This window comes from Castanea sativa, chromosome 4 (assembly GCF_040712315.1).
Source record: "Castanea sativa cultivar Marrone di Chiusa Pesio chromosome 4, ASM4071231v1".
In the NCBI taxonomy this organism is placed as follows: domain Eukaryota; kingdom Viridiplantae; phylum Streptophyta; class Magnoliopsida; order Fagales; family Fagaceae; genus Castanea; species Castanea sativa.
In genome coordinates this window covers 38446390-38462074 of record NC_134016.1, presented here as the reverse complement: position 1 = coordinate 38462074, position 15685 = coordinate 38446390, and the positions used below count along the sequence as shown (strand labels likewise).

Genomic DNA, 15685 nt, shown 5'->3' with positions numbered 1-15685 from the left:
GTAAGGCATTGTACTTGGCAAATGAGTAGAAACAACGTAAATACTTGAGTATTGCAATATATTAACAATAAAAATATGCACGGCACGACTATTATTTCCTTCCATTCAGTTCAAAAAAAAACAAAAAAAAAACAAAAAAAACAAAAAGAAAAACAACAAAATCAAGTGCTTGTTTGTTTGTCTTTAGGGTTCTTCTTCTTTGCTTCTTTCTCTTTTTTCTTCTTTTTTGCCTGTCCCACTTCCATCGAATCGGCTTCATTTCCTTCATTCACTGGCTCGACGTTAGGAGAAGGGTTTTCGGCTATTTCTTGGCCCTGGGGATGAACAGAAGAAGGATCAAGGTCCGGAGCGGTCGCAGCTGCGGGAGGAACGGAACTGGAGTCACTTGTAGGTTTAGCGGGAGCAGGAGCTAGTTGTAAGGCGGAAGGGTAATAAACACTGTCAGGAGCTCGAAGCTCAGACTCGGTGGATACTCCGGCAGTGTCTAAGGCCCGACCCCACACTTCTAAACAGAATGCACGGGCAACCCCTTTTAGTTGAGCGGTGAGGCTGTCAGCAGCCTTCTTCATACCGGCATCATATGCTGCTTGCTCAGCATCAGCCTTCTCCTGCTCCTTAAAGGCTAGTTCCCTTTGCACCTGCTTAAGCTCCACCACAGTAAGAGCAAGTCTGTTTTAAGCTTGTTTTTGGGCTTCAAGAGCAATATTAGCCTGTGACTCATAACTCTGCAAGGCAGATACTGCGTTTTTGTGAGCTTTTTCTACCTCGGTTAAGCGAATGAGGGTTTCCTTCAAATTCTGTTCCGCTTCGTTCTGAGCCCTCACAGCGACCTTGGCATTGTGCTCGGCTTTCCTAGCCAAGTCCAAGGAATGATCCACCCACTCCTCAGCCATGAATGAAGCCTAGACAACCTATAATGTACATAAATTACAAGAGTTATATGAGTAATGCTTTCAATAATAATGAAGATAAAATGATATAGAATTGGGAAAATACCTTAGCTAAGTCTTGTTTTAGAGACAAGAAGACTTCTCTTTTGCGGAAAGACCGCAGTTCAGCCATGTCCTCAGGAAGGCATAAGGCCTTTTCCAAGCACTCGGCCACCAAGCTTGAGCTTCCCTTTTTCGGATCTCTAAGATTGGCATCATCAAGAACGGGGCTACCTAAACTTAGGGTAAAGTTGGGGCGCCAAACCGTTGCTTTTCTTGTTGGCTCGCTACTGGTATCCTTGGAAGATCCAGTATGAGCGGGCTTTTTGGTAAGGGCTTTCCCTGCCCTACTATCTTTAGAAGGAAGGTCGGGGTTCTCTCCTTCTTCGATTTCTATGACGTTTTTGCTACTTTGACCCCTTTTTCTTTTTTTGTCCACGACCTCGGAGGGAGGGGTGCATGTCACGGCGGGGGTGATTGGACGAGGGGGTACGGCCACAGCAAGGGAAGAGCTGCCTGCATGTGCTTGTAGCAAGGCCATAAGATCGAGTTCTTTCTCTTGGAAGCCTATATTGCTAGTCGAAGGATGTGAATTGTGAGGGGCATCTTCGCGGTAAAAAACTTCAAAGTCTTTTTCCGTCACCTCGGGGCGACTCAGCTCGGGAGTTGAAGTTTTTTCTTCTACCACTAGATCAATGGATTGCTCTTGGGGGTAAAGTAATTTGGCTACGAGAGGGGCGGGAAGTTATGCGCCTTGGGTTCCTGTTGGAGGAGGTGCAGGTAGTAAGAAGCCAGGAACTACAACGTCAATACGAGCTAGCCGAAGATCCCTGGCTCGGATTACGTTATTTGGACTTTGAAATCGTTTGGTGGAAGGGGTGTAGCCGAGGATGACGTGGGCTGCCCGGAGTTGTCCGTCTCTGTGCAAGAATATTTCTGACCTGAGAATTCTGTTCAAATCTTGACGGTTCACAGCGGCTATGTTTGGAGCGGTGTGGTAGTCGTCTGCAGTGAGAAATAAAAACCGTTAGGAAGAATTAATCAATGTTAGATCATAAAAAGAAGATGGTTATTCCTAAGTATTATATCGGTTCTCAGGAACCCTACCTGACACCCCATCTTGGGTAGGGCAGTGTAAGCCGTCATGCCAATTCCCTGAGATGATGAGGTAATCCTCGTCCATGCCTTTGCTTGAGTCAGGCAAGTAGGAAATCAACCTAACGGCTGAGACCCTACACTTCATGTAATATTTGGTTTTTTCCCCCTTTTTGGCAATTGTACACCCAATTTACGTCATGCCAAGTCAAGTTGGTTCCCATTTTACGATTTAGGGCATCTACACATCCTAGAATCCTAAGGACATTGGGAGAACATTGGGCTGGGGTAAGTCTATAATTTATAAGAAAATCTCGGGTCACCCTACCCATGGGAATTTCCATTCCGCCTTCAATAAAAACGATCATGGGAATTAAAACTGACTCGGGTGGCCGAGATACAAGTAGACAATCTTCTTCCTCACAATATTGAATGTCTACATCGTCAGGAATCCTATATTGGGTCTTAAAAGCGGCCTTCGTCTCATCTGTTTTTACTAGTTTAGCGTATCTACCCATTAACCCTTACGATAGAAAAAGAAAAATAAACAATAAAAAAGAAGCAATAGGAGAGCTGACACACCTCTGAAGAATGCTTAAAACTGCTCCTCGGGAGGTCCTTTTTCCTTTAATCCTTCAAAACACCAAAATGAACCTCAGCCAGCCTGAAGGTTTGCATTTATAGGGGTAAAAAAATAAAAAGAAAAATGAAAGGGCGGTAATTTTCCCGCTCATAATTGAGATCGACATCTGAGCCGTACGATGCTCATCCAGCCTTAGAACGTGCATAGGTAAGGAACCACCTGACACCATAAATGCTCCATCATGGACTTCGAGGCGTCAGAAGCGTGTCATGGGCAGCGAAAAGACGTCCGTACGTGTGAAAGCAAAATGCACATAAGAGGCGTATCCGAGAAGTTAAAACTTGGCTATTAATTCGTGGTTAATAACCCAAGTGTTAAAGGGCTGTTATAAGGACCTGAAGATCCGAGGACCCGAGAACCCAAAGATCTGAAGACCTGAGGACATACTGAAAGGCATAAGGAGTAAAGGAGAATAAAAGTCACTTTCCTGAGGATGAAGTGGGATGGCCGGGCAAAGGACGAAAGGTAGATTGATAATATATGGGGTATATTGCAAATATCTGGGTGGGGGCTGGATAACTATGAACGTTGCATCGAATGTTCTGCACCAACCATTCTGGCCGCATTGAATAGGGAGTACCAGCTTTATCTGTTGCATTAATGTAGAAATGACCTGAACAGTACAAAACACACAAAACACAGAGCTAAAGCTTCTCTTCATTACCGACTACAAGGGAATGGACAAGTGTCAGTAGAAGGGGTGGAGTAGATGGAGAGGTGTAGGGCTGAAATAGTAAGGGCAAAGGGTATAAATAAGAGAGGAGAGACACAGGAAAAGGGAACGTCTAAAGCTTTGTTGTTGCTACCCTCTCTACAAATTCATTGTTTTAGGATCTTTAGTCATAAAACGTTGTGGTGGTTGTTATGTCTTTTACGTGATTGTTAGTCATAAGTATTTAGTTATGCCTACTTGTAAATGTATCTCATGAATATGCATGAGGCTACAAGCTCGTATATTATCCAAGACAAGATTTAAGATTTTCAATCATAAATATATAAGCTTATATATATCATACACCTAATTTACATTCCAATTTTTTTTTTTTTTAATGAGTTTGTCTTAATTAATTTATTAATACCATTCTAAGCAAAAATTCCAAACTTTATAACATGTCAAACAGGAAGTCCAAACGTATAAGTCTTTTGGGAGGACAGCCTGATAAAACGGAATTCTATCATAGCTTATATATATGGACAAAGTTTAACTACAATCCTCTATGAGGGATTCATCTAAACTGTTAGGTGGCAGCATAGAGCAACAAGTGTTCTCAGGTAACCAATTAACTTATATTTTCACAGTTAACCTTAAACAGACCTGTGAAATCAGCATGACAAACAAAGCAACAAGCAATTTGAAGTTGGATAAGACCAGTAGGTACCAACCTAATCTGTGCATAATGCATGTATTACGTTTGTAGAGCAAAACCATAATCTAGCATTTCCAGCTTCTGCTACTTTCATCAAATTCAAAACTGTAGTCCCTTGTGGATTGTTTGATAAATTACCAATTATTACAGAGAGGAGAACTGGTCAGTAACAAGTACTGACACAATTTTTTTTTTCTTTTTTGGACAGCTTATTTTCATTCTCATTCAGCAAAAATACAGTTGTAACAAAAAAGTGAGGTTTTAAAAATTGTACACTAGTTGAATAAGCTAAATTGGCCAAATAAAAAGCCAAACTAAACATCCCAATTTATTAATGAAAATAGTGAGCGAGTAAAGGACACAACTGCTCCCCACTGTATTGTCTTGTGTCAATGAAGTCAGAAGAAAATTGCTTGTAGGCATTGTAAGTTATATTTGTTTCTCTTCTTCTGTTGTGAGTGTGACTTCTCAAGTAGATGGTGGAATTTCCCAGTTTTTTGGCACGGGGCCGATATCATATATAATCTCTCTATGGCAAGACCAAACAAGCTTTATTGCTTCTGGGGTCCCAATTCCTGCGCCCCTGGGGTCTCCAGCTGGTCCAAACCTGTCACATACAGTTGTTAATGACAAAATCACATGGCAATCTTCTCATTAAGTAAAGAGACTATTTATTTCCTGCATACCAATGATTCTGTGGAGCTCCAGTTGTTCTTGCTCTTAATCCAGCATAAGTAGTCCCGTTTACTGTTTTTCCAATAACTTCCTGCACATTGATTTATGACATAAATACACTAAACTGAGATGATGGAGCTGAAAATCATCATTTAAAGAAGCACTTTCTTTTTTAGAAAAAGGATCCAGGAGACTGCTCCATACACACAAGATTGCAGGATACCATCATGGGGCTGCAAAATTTTATGGAAGTGAAACTTATACCATCATGTCCGAGCCCCCCTCCCCCTCTTTCCCAAAACAGAAGGAAAACAAAAAATAAAAGAACCAGAAGTAGTCGGTGACACCTTTATTAAACCGTTTGAGCTCCTACATGACAATGAGCTATTGGTATTTAAAGCAACACCAAGGTCAACAGTTGGGACTTTGGGCCAGCCATTGCATTAGAACACTTACAAATTCACAAAGCATTTCATGAAACTAGAAATTGTCTCCTGTAACGCATTACTTACTCTATATTAACCATATCCCAATAAAGACAAAAAAAATAACAAACAAGGTAATCTAAATTATGGGGCATACTGAAGTTGAGCTTGGGGTTAAAAAAATTATAACTGAAATTTATCAGAGAGAGAGAGAATTGCCTGTAGGAACAGGGGATCATTTGAAACCACAGCAGCTGTTAAATGTGCATGCATCCTCTCAAGAGCATCCAACACCATTGGAAGTTGTTCTTTTTTGTAGTCGGTAATAATCTAGGAGCAAATACAAAATAACATTTAGTCAATATTAGTCTAGGACCAAAGATGTCAGTAACATTAACATCCAGCTATTATAACTCATTCCTTTGTGTAGAACACAATTTAAAAAATAAAAATAAATAAAGATGCACTTCCCATTTCCAACTTTCTCTTTCTCAATGAGTGTGCACACACAGTCATATGTTCATGTACAATCACACACACAGAGACCCCAGAGAAGGAATGACATTCTTATTTCCTTATATTTTTTTGTGATCCTTGTTTTTTAGGTTTCCAACAACTCTTAGATACGGAGAACTCCTTTAAAGTTGTGAAAGTTGCTTTCTGGCTTCACTGCCCCCATATAACAGCTCAAAATACTAAACATGATCATCTGAAGATCAGACCATACACGTGTCACAAAAGCAAGCCTACCTACTTTGAAACTGTACAATCTTTTTCAGTTTGTATGTAACTACTTTAATATATTTGTGAAACTTCAAAGTTTAATCCATGTGCTTCTAAGCACTACTTAGTATCATAGTAGAAAAGGAGAGCAAACTACGGAACCAAAATAAGCCACCTCCTTTATAGATGTCTACATTTGAGATTTTACCCAATGAACCCAATTGTAAATCATTCAAAGTTCACTTAATAGAGGTTGAAGCAGAGAGCCATAGTGTAACTCAAACATTATTAGCTTTGTATAAACATTTAAATTCAAAGTATATCTGCACAGCATAAAATCCAACTATCAGGAATTTTAATTCTTGTAAGTTTAAACTATCAAGTATTTATAACTCTCGATATTTAAAATTCTCAGCAACTGAACAAGCCCTGACACTGAAAAAAGAGTGTACAATATTATTTGGGATACATGGTCCCAATTCACGATGCAGCACAGAGATTTTAGTATCCAGGCTCAGCTTTAAGCTCCAGCAAAGTTAATATTTTTACATAGTACTAAAATTTGAATAGCCAATGTAACTAAAAATGTTGTGATCCAATATACTCAGGACACTTGTATGTGATCACAAACAATTTGACATAAAATGTTGAATAAAACTTAGTAATACACCAAAAATTCAAAACCAAAAAATTACAATGAAAGAGTCCTTTCTTATTTACCTGGAATGGTCCAAAAATTTCTCTTGTTACAAGCTCATATGTGTTTTCTTTCATAATTTCTTCAAGTGGGACATAAACGGCCGTTGGTTTTATAGCACCATATATGGATGGAATTGAATGGTTCTTTAAAGGTTCGCCGCCAAAGAGTAGTTTTGAACCTGGTATCTGAAGCAATTTATTCAAGTGCTCTAGCATGGCTTCAGTTGTGAACTGCAACAACAAAAGAGAAAAGCAAAGTTAACAATCAGAATAGCTTTGCTCATGTGTAGGATGAAATGGATAATAGTATTAGGAAAAAAAATTCAAGAGGTGGATCAAATAAATATGCCATACTTCATAGTGTCCTATATGCATGGAAAGATGTCTAGGTTGCCTAGGTTTTTTCTGATCAATACCGCAAAGGTTGGTCAAATCCCTAAAGGGTTAATTGCCAAAGCCCCCTGATCAACTGGCTTGACTGACCAACCACTTTTGAGATTTAGCCCAGTATTCCAGAAGCCTATTTCCTCCACATCATGAACACAAAAAGGTAAAACCATTAGAAGGCTTCTTCAAGGACATCTAATTTGCAATCCAAAAAATCTATCAGTTCAAATGTTGCTACTCCAAAATGCACTTTTTAAATCATCTAGGATGGTAGTAAGAAGAATGCTATTAATTGGATGCTTCATGAGTGGTATTTTTGAAGATCATATAAATAAGATAATTAAAGATAGAAGCAAAAGTAGCACACTTACAGTAAGGACAGGGCCAATAGTTAAATCTTCTAATTTCCTTCTCTCAGCAAGGTTTTTAATTTTGGATAAAAGTGAAGTTCTAGACCAGTTCTGCAAAAGGACAACAATGAGATTATTAAGATTAATGAAAGGAAATTGGTTGGTCACAATCTTCAAAGTCCTATTCACAATGTTGTGACTATGAGCAAATCTATGTGGATGAAATAAAAGACAAAACACAATCCAAGATAGAAATACAAGAAGTCATCTTCTCAGCCTTAATAATAGAACATTCTTAATAAGCATCAAATGCAAACAGCTAACCTCATGCATGAATAATATTGATTGTGCTGAGCACTTCTGACCACTACATGCATATGCATCCTGATCACAGACCCATGCAACATAATCTTCCTGCAATCCAAAAACCCATAAGACATACCACAAGACTATTATAAAATTACATAGCTGAAACTGTATAATCTAATATTGAAATTGTTGATAAGTAACCTCCTGAACATCAGGCCCTAGAACTTTCCAGTCAAATCCTGCATCTTCCAACTTAATGCGACCCTTAAGGTCAACAGCCAACTTGTCTGCCACTCTTGAGCTACCAGTAAAGAGGGTCATTCGTGGGTTTCCCTACAAGAGCAATATAAGTATGAAATTTGATTTTATATATACTTCTAACAAATTTACATGTTATAAAGCACATTTATAAGAATTGTAAAATTCATGGCTGAGAGCTAATTCAGTAATAAGAACAAATGGGCAAAGACATTAGACAATGAACTCCAAAATCAAAGGTACAAGGCATTTTCTCTTAGAGGTAACTATAACTTTTCCAAGAAGAAAAGTTTTCTTGAGCCACTGTCAGGACCAACGGCACCTTATCTTTTTGTTTTTTGGCCTTTACAGTCCATTACCAACACTATCAAACCCATTCAAGCCTCCATCAAAGGGTCCAGTACCTCCGCAGCCCCACAATTGCCTCCACCACACTACCATCATATGTGTTAAGACTTCGTCTTTTCTAGATATCATATATGTAACCATATAACCATGGGATAAGGAGCAGAACATAAGTTGATATTCTGACTGTTTTGAGTGTACAGATGTCCAGCTCACTGACTTAGTGTTATAACTGTTGAAAGAACACATATGGAATATAAGAAGATGGAAGGTTCCAGGACTAGAAATATATCAAATCCATTACCAAAGTAAACCACTTATAGAATTGCAAGTTGGGCAAGTTGGGGAGAGAGGCCCAAAATATCCAAAGTGTCTAGTAAATAAACTTCAACAAATTATAACCAAATGTTCAACAATCCTACACCAGTGTTGTTGAATACACAAGAAGTACTAGTGATCAAGAGCAAGCTTGATCACATAATAAACCATATAAGCAAGCAATTGAAAATCTGCAGGAATAAAGTAACTGCCTCTGATATAATTAAGAATCAGAAAGCAGAATTTGTCAATCTATTACTAACCTCCAATAATATCTTGTTCATTGTCTTCCCATCAGAATTTATGAAGTCAACATCCTCCGCAGGTAACCCACAATAATGAAGTAAGCGCATCATTTGCTCCATGACAATGCTCACCTATGAAACATTATCAGTCACTATTTTTATATAAGACAAATCTCAAAAAAAGAATAGTAGACTTTGCTAGAAAGGAATGCCAGTATACAAAAGAATAATTTAGAAAATACTTCACAGTATTTTTAAAGTAGGTAATTGAGCATTATTCCACCAATTTCTGAAAAGACAAATTTTAGAGCATCATTCTGCTAGCCATGTGCATCATCCTCATTATTCACTCTCTTTTTCACTCTCCCATTGAACATCCATAGATGTTCTTTAATTAGAAATTTGTACATTCTCTTCTCAATTTTACCCACTGCAACAAGTTCTCACATCATATGCACTAATTAATATATTATCAATTAGAAAGTTCACACCAACCATAATACATAAAAGATTACAGGCATACCTTGCTATCAACTTTAAGAATAGGTTTGTTGCCCATATAAAGTGCACCCATCAACTGAAGTACAGGAATCTCCAAGGGAAAATTGAAAGGAGTAATTATTGCAACCTGCACAGACAGTCTTTTATATTAGCAAGGTATTAAGAGACTATATAAATTATTCATTATCTACTATTCAGATGAAACAAGGATTTCTAGAACACCCAAAACTTGAATAGAAACTAACGAAGAGACAGTCTGTATCCATCTTGACATGGAGAAAACATATTCAGAAAATGAAACCAAAATCCACATCAAGATGACAAGATAGTTTTTTTTTTTTTTTTAATTTTATTATTATTCTTTTTTTGATAAGTTGAGATGACAAAATAGTATGCCTAGTATAAAAAAAGTTGAACCAATTAGAGAAAGCATCTCTCATAAAGATCAATGCCTTTTTCATATCGAAGATCCATAATATTTTTTTAATCATCTCCTTGTTTCTTTTCTTTTTTAATAACCATTTCCCCTGTTCGGCATGTGCTTAATTAAAAAAACTAGACTTCATTTTCCTGAGAGCACGGTAAAAGAGCACCTACTATGAAATTCTTATTAGATTCACTTACTACACAGGAGAACTTCATGTCTATATTTCAAACAGTCAGGTCAGACTGCATCTTATTACTTAAGAAGATCTAACAAACTATTAAAGAGCTCTAATGAAGATATAAAAGATCCTAGTGACAAATCTTTATTACACTCTCAAGAATAATTCTAACATGTTCTTTTTCATGACAACTTTTCAACCATCATTGGTTGAAGTGCGAACAAGCTACTCTGAATTGAGTAAATTTTCCAACTTTTCCCTTTATTAAAAATTCGATGTTTAGCAATTATTGAGAAATTTGATGAAGGTCTTGAATCTACTAGTATCAATCATATTTACAGGGAACAACTTACAGGACCATAAGGCCAACGAAAACCATGACTTTGCTGTCCAAGATGATCTCCAGGTACTGCAAAAGATCTCGCAAGGAAACGAACCTGCCAAATTTGTAGACAGAAATTGCAAAAAAAACTTCTTTAGCAACTTTACTAGAGAGATTACAGCTGAATCATGAAACAATTTATTACACAAAAGTTTTATAATTATGTCTAGGGTATTTCTTGCAGTATATAAGACGGTTGTGATAAATGCAGCATAATATTAACAGTAATTTTATCATTATTCCATCTATTTGGATGAGAAGAAACCAATTAACAGATTTTCAATAACAGATTTATCAATACGAAAGAAGCCCATTTTTCTTTGCAACACCAAAAAGGCTCAAAGTGATTTCATCTTGATGTACCTGATCACCAGAGAAATTCTCAAAGAACTTTTGTGTAACATAAACTTCTCCAAGAGCCTGCTTGTAACTCTTTGGAGCAACTCTCTGTATTAACCTAGTGAAGAAATCAGAAACCTGAAAGTTGTACAAAAAAAAAAAATTAATGCAATACAAATTATCTATTATACCTTTGGTAAAACAACTAAAAAATTAATATATGTGACATTGAATAATCTTATCGAATTAATTCATAATTCAAAGAAGAGAAAAAACTTAATAAAAAATTATTATCTCTTTCCTTACAGTACATTACCTTTGGAATGGAAAGCATGTGGGCTGCCTTTACAGATATGTCTCCAAACAAAAGATACCTGCAAAAGATGGTTGCTGTCAGTTGTTATAATTTGATTGAACATTGTTATTGAGGTCTTCTTTCAGAAAACAGGTAATAAATAATCACAGTATCCTCAGTGCAAAATATCCCAAATAGATATATATAAGCAAGGGGAAGAAAAAAGGACACAAAGACCAAATAAGCAACGCAAACCTCTCTGGTGCTTTAAAGGGATTGTGTAGACCATGTTTGGGACACTTGGACAAGCTCTCTACAAATGGCTGCATAATTCAATCACAATTGGGGAAGAATTTAGATGCTAAATATGCAAACATAAGTAAGCATGTCAAAGATGGAGCCAAAAAAAAAGGCTAACCATTTCAAAGATAAAATCATTGAACTTGTGAGAGAAGGAAAATGGAAAGATGGCATGATGAAGCATAAGGACTTAAGTTCAGCTTCTATGTACAATCAATAATGGAGAAGATCTTTTCAAAATTAAAGCACTTGTAAACTACTCATGATACACACCTGAATGCCTGTTTCATCTACCTCAGCAACTTTAATGAATGGCTCTCCATTTAAAGGATCCAAAAGTGTATTCCAATTTGAAGATGTTTTCCATTTACCCTGCACTGAAAGTGACAACATTCTATGTTCATAATACTTGATCAATGTGGGTTTATAAAAAGGACAAGTTCAAGGCAACCTAATTCAGCTAAGATATGACAAAGAAAACAACATTATTCTAGTGGCTGAGTCTAAGCTTCAGTTGTAGAAGCAACAAAACTGTCCTTTCTTTTGGGGAAGGGAAAGTGGGGTTCAGGATAATAGATCAATATTTCATCCATTCGACTTTATATATATATATAAAAACTAAAAACAGAGCAAAAAGCAACTAGAGAATCATTATAGAGAATTACACCTAGCTGATCCTTGTAAAGTAAACTTGTTTGTTTCTTTATTTTCAATTCTTGTTAGCTGTGGGGCATTATCTATAATAAACAGCGATTTTTGAGTTAAACATACTGCTGAAGTAGCAGTACCTACCCAAGTTGTGAACTTCAGCAGGTTGAGAACCGGATATCTCTTCAACGTCTACAGTAGCAAAGGGTATGGAATGAACAGATCTGTGATAAAAATGAAATTGTAATCAGGGAAACCACTAGAAATAAAACATACAGAGTGACAGGTAAATCAACTTCAGAGCCCATATATTTGGCACAAATAAGAATATAGGTAAACTAAACCTTCCACAGCACAAGCAAATCTTTTCAAATATTACAAAATCTTCCAAATAAGAATCATCAAATCATCAGGAACAGATCCCATAATAACCTTATAAACTCATTAGAGGTATGAATACATGAAAGTTTTATCTTATGGATTGCCTTGAAAATTGTAGAGGTAGAAGGGCCCAAAGCCGTCTAGGATTCTGACTCCAAATGCATTTCAGTTACAAAAAATAAATAGATGGGAACTCATGACCAGTTTGACAAACATAATCATATTCCAATTTAATTTTCAGTCTATGATCTTGAATCTAAAATAAGCAATCTAAAAATTAAATTACGGCTACTAAAAGAACTTTTATGAATTAGCGTCAATCTGAATGTCTGCAGAATCAATGGGGGATATAGAATGCATTCTGCTTATTGGAATAGCACACAAGTAAAGAGTCCAAACAGAATATATGTGCCCCAACACGACCCACTTCCTAGTTACAATGGACCACTGAGGTATCAGAAATCATCAAAACAGCAAACCTTACTATTTTATAAATGCCTCATACCAATTACTTGGGATCCGCTACAAGAGTCAGTCTGTAACAAGTAAGGTAAAAACTATAAAATACATCTGTAATGGTCTCCGACATAGCTACAAACAGATTACCTTCTCTCTTTTTTTCTAAATAAATTTTTTAAAAACAATTAGATGAATGCAAATTGCAAAACCCATCAATTCACAGCACCAAAAACAAACCCAACAGTCTTTTCTTCTTCTTCTTCTTCTTCTTCTTTTTTTTTTGGAGAGAGAGAAGCAAACCCAATAGTCTGAATGACAAAAAACTCAAAAAGCAACACAAAGCAAGCAATGTTCCAACCATTTTCAACAAACCCAGAAACTGAAAATCATTAACATACCTTGAGAGATTGAAAGAATTGAAGAAACTGAGACCCTTTTGGGAAGCTTTGGCCCTCATAACTCCACAGTATAGAAACCTGTTCATGATGTTTGCTCTGTGATAGTGGACTGAACTGGAAAAAAAGTTTTGTTCTTCTCAACTCCAATAAACCTTGAACAACTGGAAGGCCAACCAAGCTGTCCTTTTCATGTACTTTTGGATTCAACTTTTAGATTGTGTTGGCTTGACATTTTGCTCATCCCAATAATACCCTTTAAATCTCATCATGAATGTTTGTGGGTCAGTTATCCCATGCCATGCGTGTAGGATTTCTTGCTCTCACAGTCAATGATTTTTTACTCTGTTTGGACTTTTTTAACCATCAAAATTAATAACAATTTGGTTTACCGATTACACTTCAGACTTACGTGGACCCAACTCAAGGATAGTATCAAGGGATTGAATTTGTTTACTGAGATAAAGGAACATAGGAAACTGAACCCAGGTGATATATATATATATATATATATATGAGAGGTGCTACGTCCACAATATTTTTACAATATTTTTACAACAAATCATAGGTGGTTAGTTGTTATTGGTTCAAATTTGAACCTAACACTAAGATTACTTTTTTGCCCTAACAATAACAACCAGTAACATCCTGCCACTTAGAATTTATTGTAAAAATATTGTAAAAATATTGTGGGCATATCATTTCTCATATATATATATATAATACACATTGGTGAATTCCACACAATTTTTTGACTACTTTTTATGTAAAAATAAAAAAGTTGTCAAAAAAAAAAATTTTGATAACTTATCCAAAAAAAAAAAATTTTGATAACTTTTTTATTTTTATATATAAAATCTCCTAAAATAATTTGCTATAAAACTCTATATATATTTGGAGCAAATCCCAAGCAATATGTAATCGCTGAGATAAAGGACTTTGGAGACTAAAACCCATTGATATATTATATAGGATAAAATACAAAACTGAACCTTTAAGTTTCTTCAGATTTCATGTCAGTCCTCTAACTTTGCTTTTGTTCATTTTAGTCCTTTAACTTTCAAATTTATTCAATTAAGGCTTTTCCATCAAATTTTGTTACATGTTGTGGTTAATTTTTCAATTTTATAAATTTTTCTTCAAAATTTTTTAATTTAAAAAAATTCAATTAATGATTGAAAAATATTTTTCAGATTTTTTTTTTCAAAATTTTTTAACAAAAGTTAACGGAAATACCTTAATTGAATAAATCTGAAACTTAAATAATTGAAATGAATGAAAACAAAGTTAGAGTATTGAAATTGTGGGGAGTAAAAAGATCCTGATGGGAACGTGGGCCTTTTGGGCCGTGTTAAGGAAGGCCGACCTGACCCTGGGTTTAGAAGTTGTTAGTACTATGGGTCGGCCCATACGCCGAGGATCCGAGGATCCAGCCGAGGGTGAACTTACCCTCGGATGAGCACCGAATAACTCGGGATTTCATAGTAAAGGTTAGGGGATGACACAGTTAAGGCCAATGGTTAAAAGGGGTGAACCCTAGAACGCCCCAGAAGCACCGGTGTTGAAGAAATGTCAAAGATAAAGGCTGCTACCTCCACATTAAAAACCCTGCACCTACCACCCTGGCCGCATTTATGGGGAAGTGACACCTGAACAGTGGAAGAGAAACTTCTGGTTACTATTCAAAGGCACTGAGAAAAGAAATATCTAGTCTAAGGGGGAGGTGAGGCAACACGTGTACAAAGCATTCAAAAGAGTAATATATAAAGAGCAATTTAAGACAGAAAGGGGGGACGAACTTTTTGTAACCTAAAAAGAAAAGAAACAAAGAGAGAGATAATATAAGAACAACTCGTGGCTTATGTCCGAGGAGGCTAATTCACTATACTCCTTGTTGTTTCCAAGCATTTGCAATCTTTAGTTTGTCATTTAATCCTCATACGCTTCTAACCTGGGTTTCAAGCCCACACTCTACAAATTCATATTGTTTAAGGCTCATTGGGCCTGAGCCCATAACTGTTCTTGGGATCAGGTACAGTGTGCGCTTACAGAAATGAAGTCGGAAGAAAGTTAGAGGGTCAGTTTTGTATTTTAACCTATTATATATATGCCACATAGAGTAAAAAACAATAATTTTTTGGATGATTGCAATTTTTTATTTTTAAACGATGCATTTTCAATAAATAAAAAATCATTTTTTAAAAAATATATTCAAAATATATTTATTTCATTATATTATTTAAATGGTTCTGATAAGTTTTCACAGTAAAATTTGTAATATTTATAATTTTTTATTATTAGGTAAATGTTTGGTAATTTTTATAATTTATTTGTTATTGCATAGAATTTTCTTTTTGTAAAATTCCACTTTTTAAAATATAATTTTATTTTAGTCAAAATTAAAAATAAAAAAAAAACTTTTAGTAAAAGTTATATCCAAATACACCAGCTTCATACGGATTATGAAAGTAAGTGTAGTTCTGACTCTTCTAACTGCGCAACTAAAATAAAAATTCTGGTGCAACACCCTAGTGCACAACTTTGCCCACAACTCGCCCATGTGGCGAGTTGTAGTTGGTGGAGGGGTGTTGATGGGTCCATGTAGGGACACT

General features: G+C 36.1%; 1 protein-coding gene across 1 annotated transcript; it reads right to left on the bottom strand.

The window, feature by feature from the left end:
* Positions 1 to 4129: 4129 nt before the first annotated feature.
* On the bottom strand, positions 4130 to 13364 carry LOC142631184 (putative aldehyde dehydrogenase). Its single transcript, XM_075805284.1, has 16 exons — positions 13077 to 13364; positions 11983 to 12062; positions 11464 to 11567; positions 11146 to 11213; positions 10912 to 10969; positions 10620 to 10733; positions 10228 to 10311; positions 9292 to 9396; positions 8787 to 8900; positions 7804 to 7935; positions 7618 to 7707; positions 7315 to 7404; positions 6578 to 6787; positions 5354 to 5464; positions 4721 to 4800; positions 4130 to 4641 (listed from the first exon to the last, which is right to left on the bottom strand). Exons 1-16 carry the CDS (start codon positions 13160 to 13162, stop codon positions 4503 to 4505), a joined length of 1665 nt encoding a protein of 554 aa, XP_075661399.1. The 5' UTR covers positions 13163 to 13364; the 3' UTR covers positions 4130 to 4502.
* Positions 13365 to 15685: the final 2321 nt, after the last annotated feature.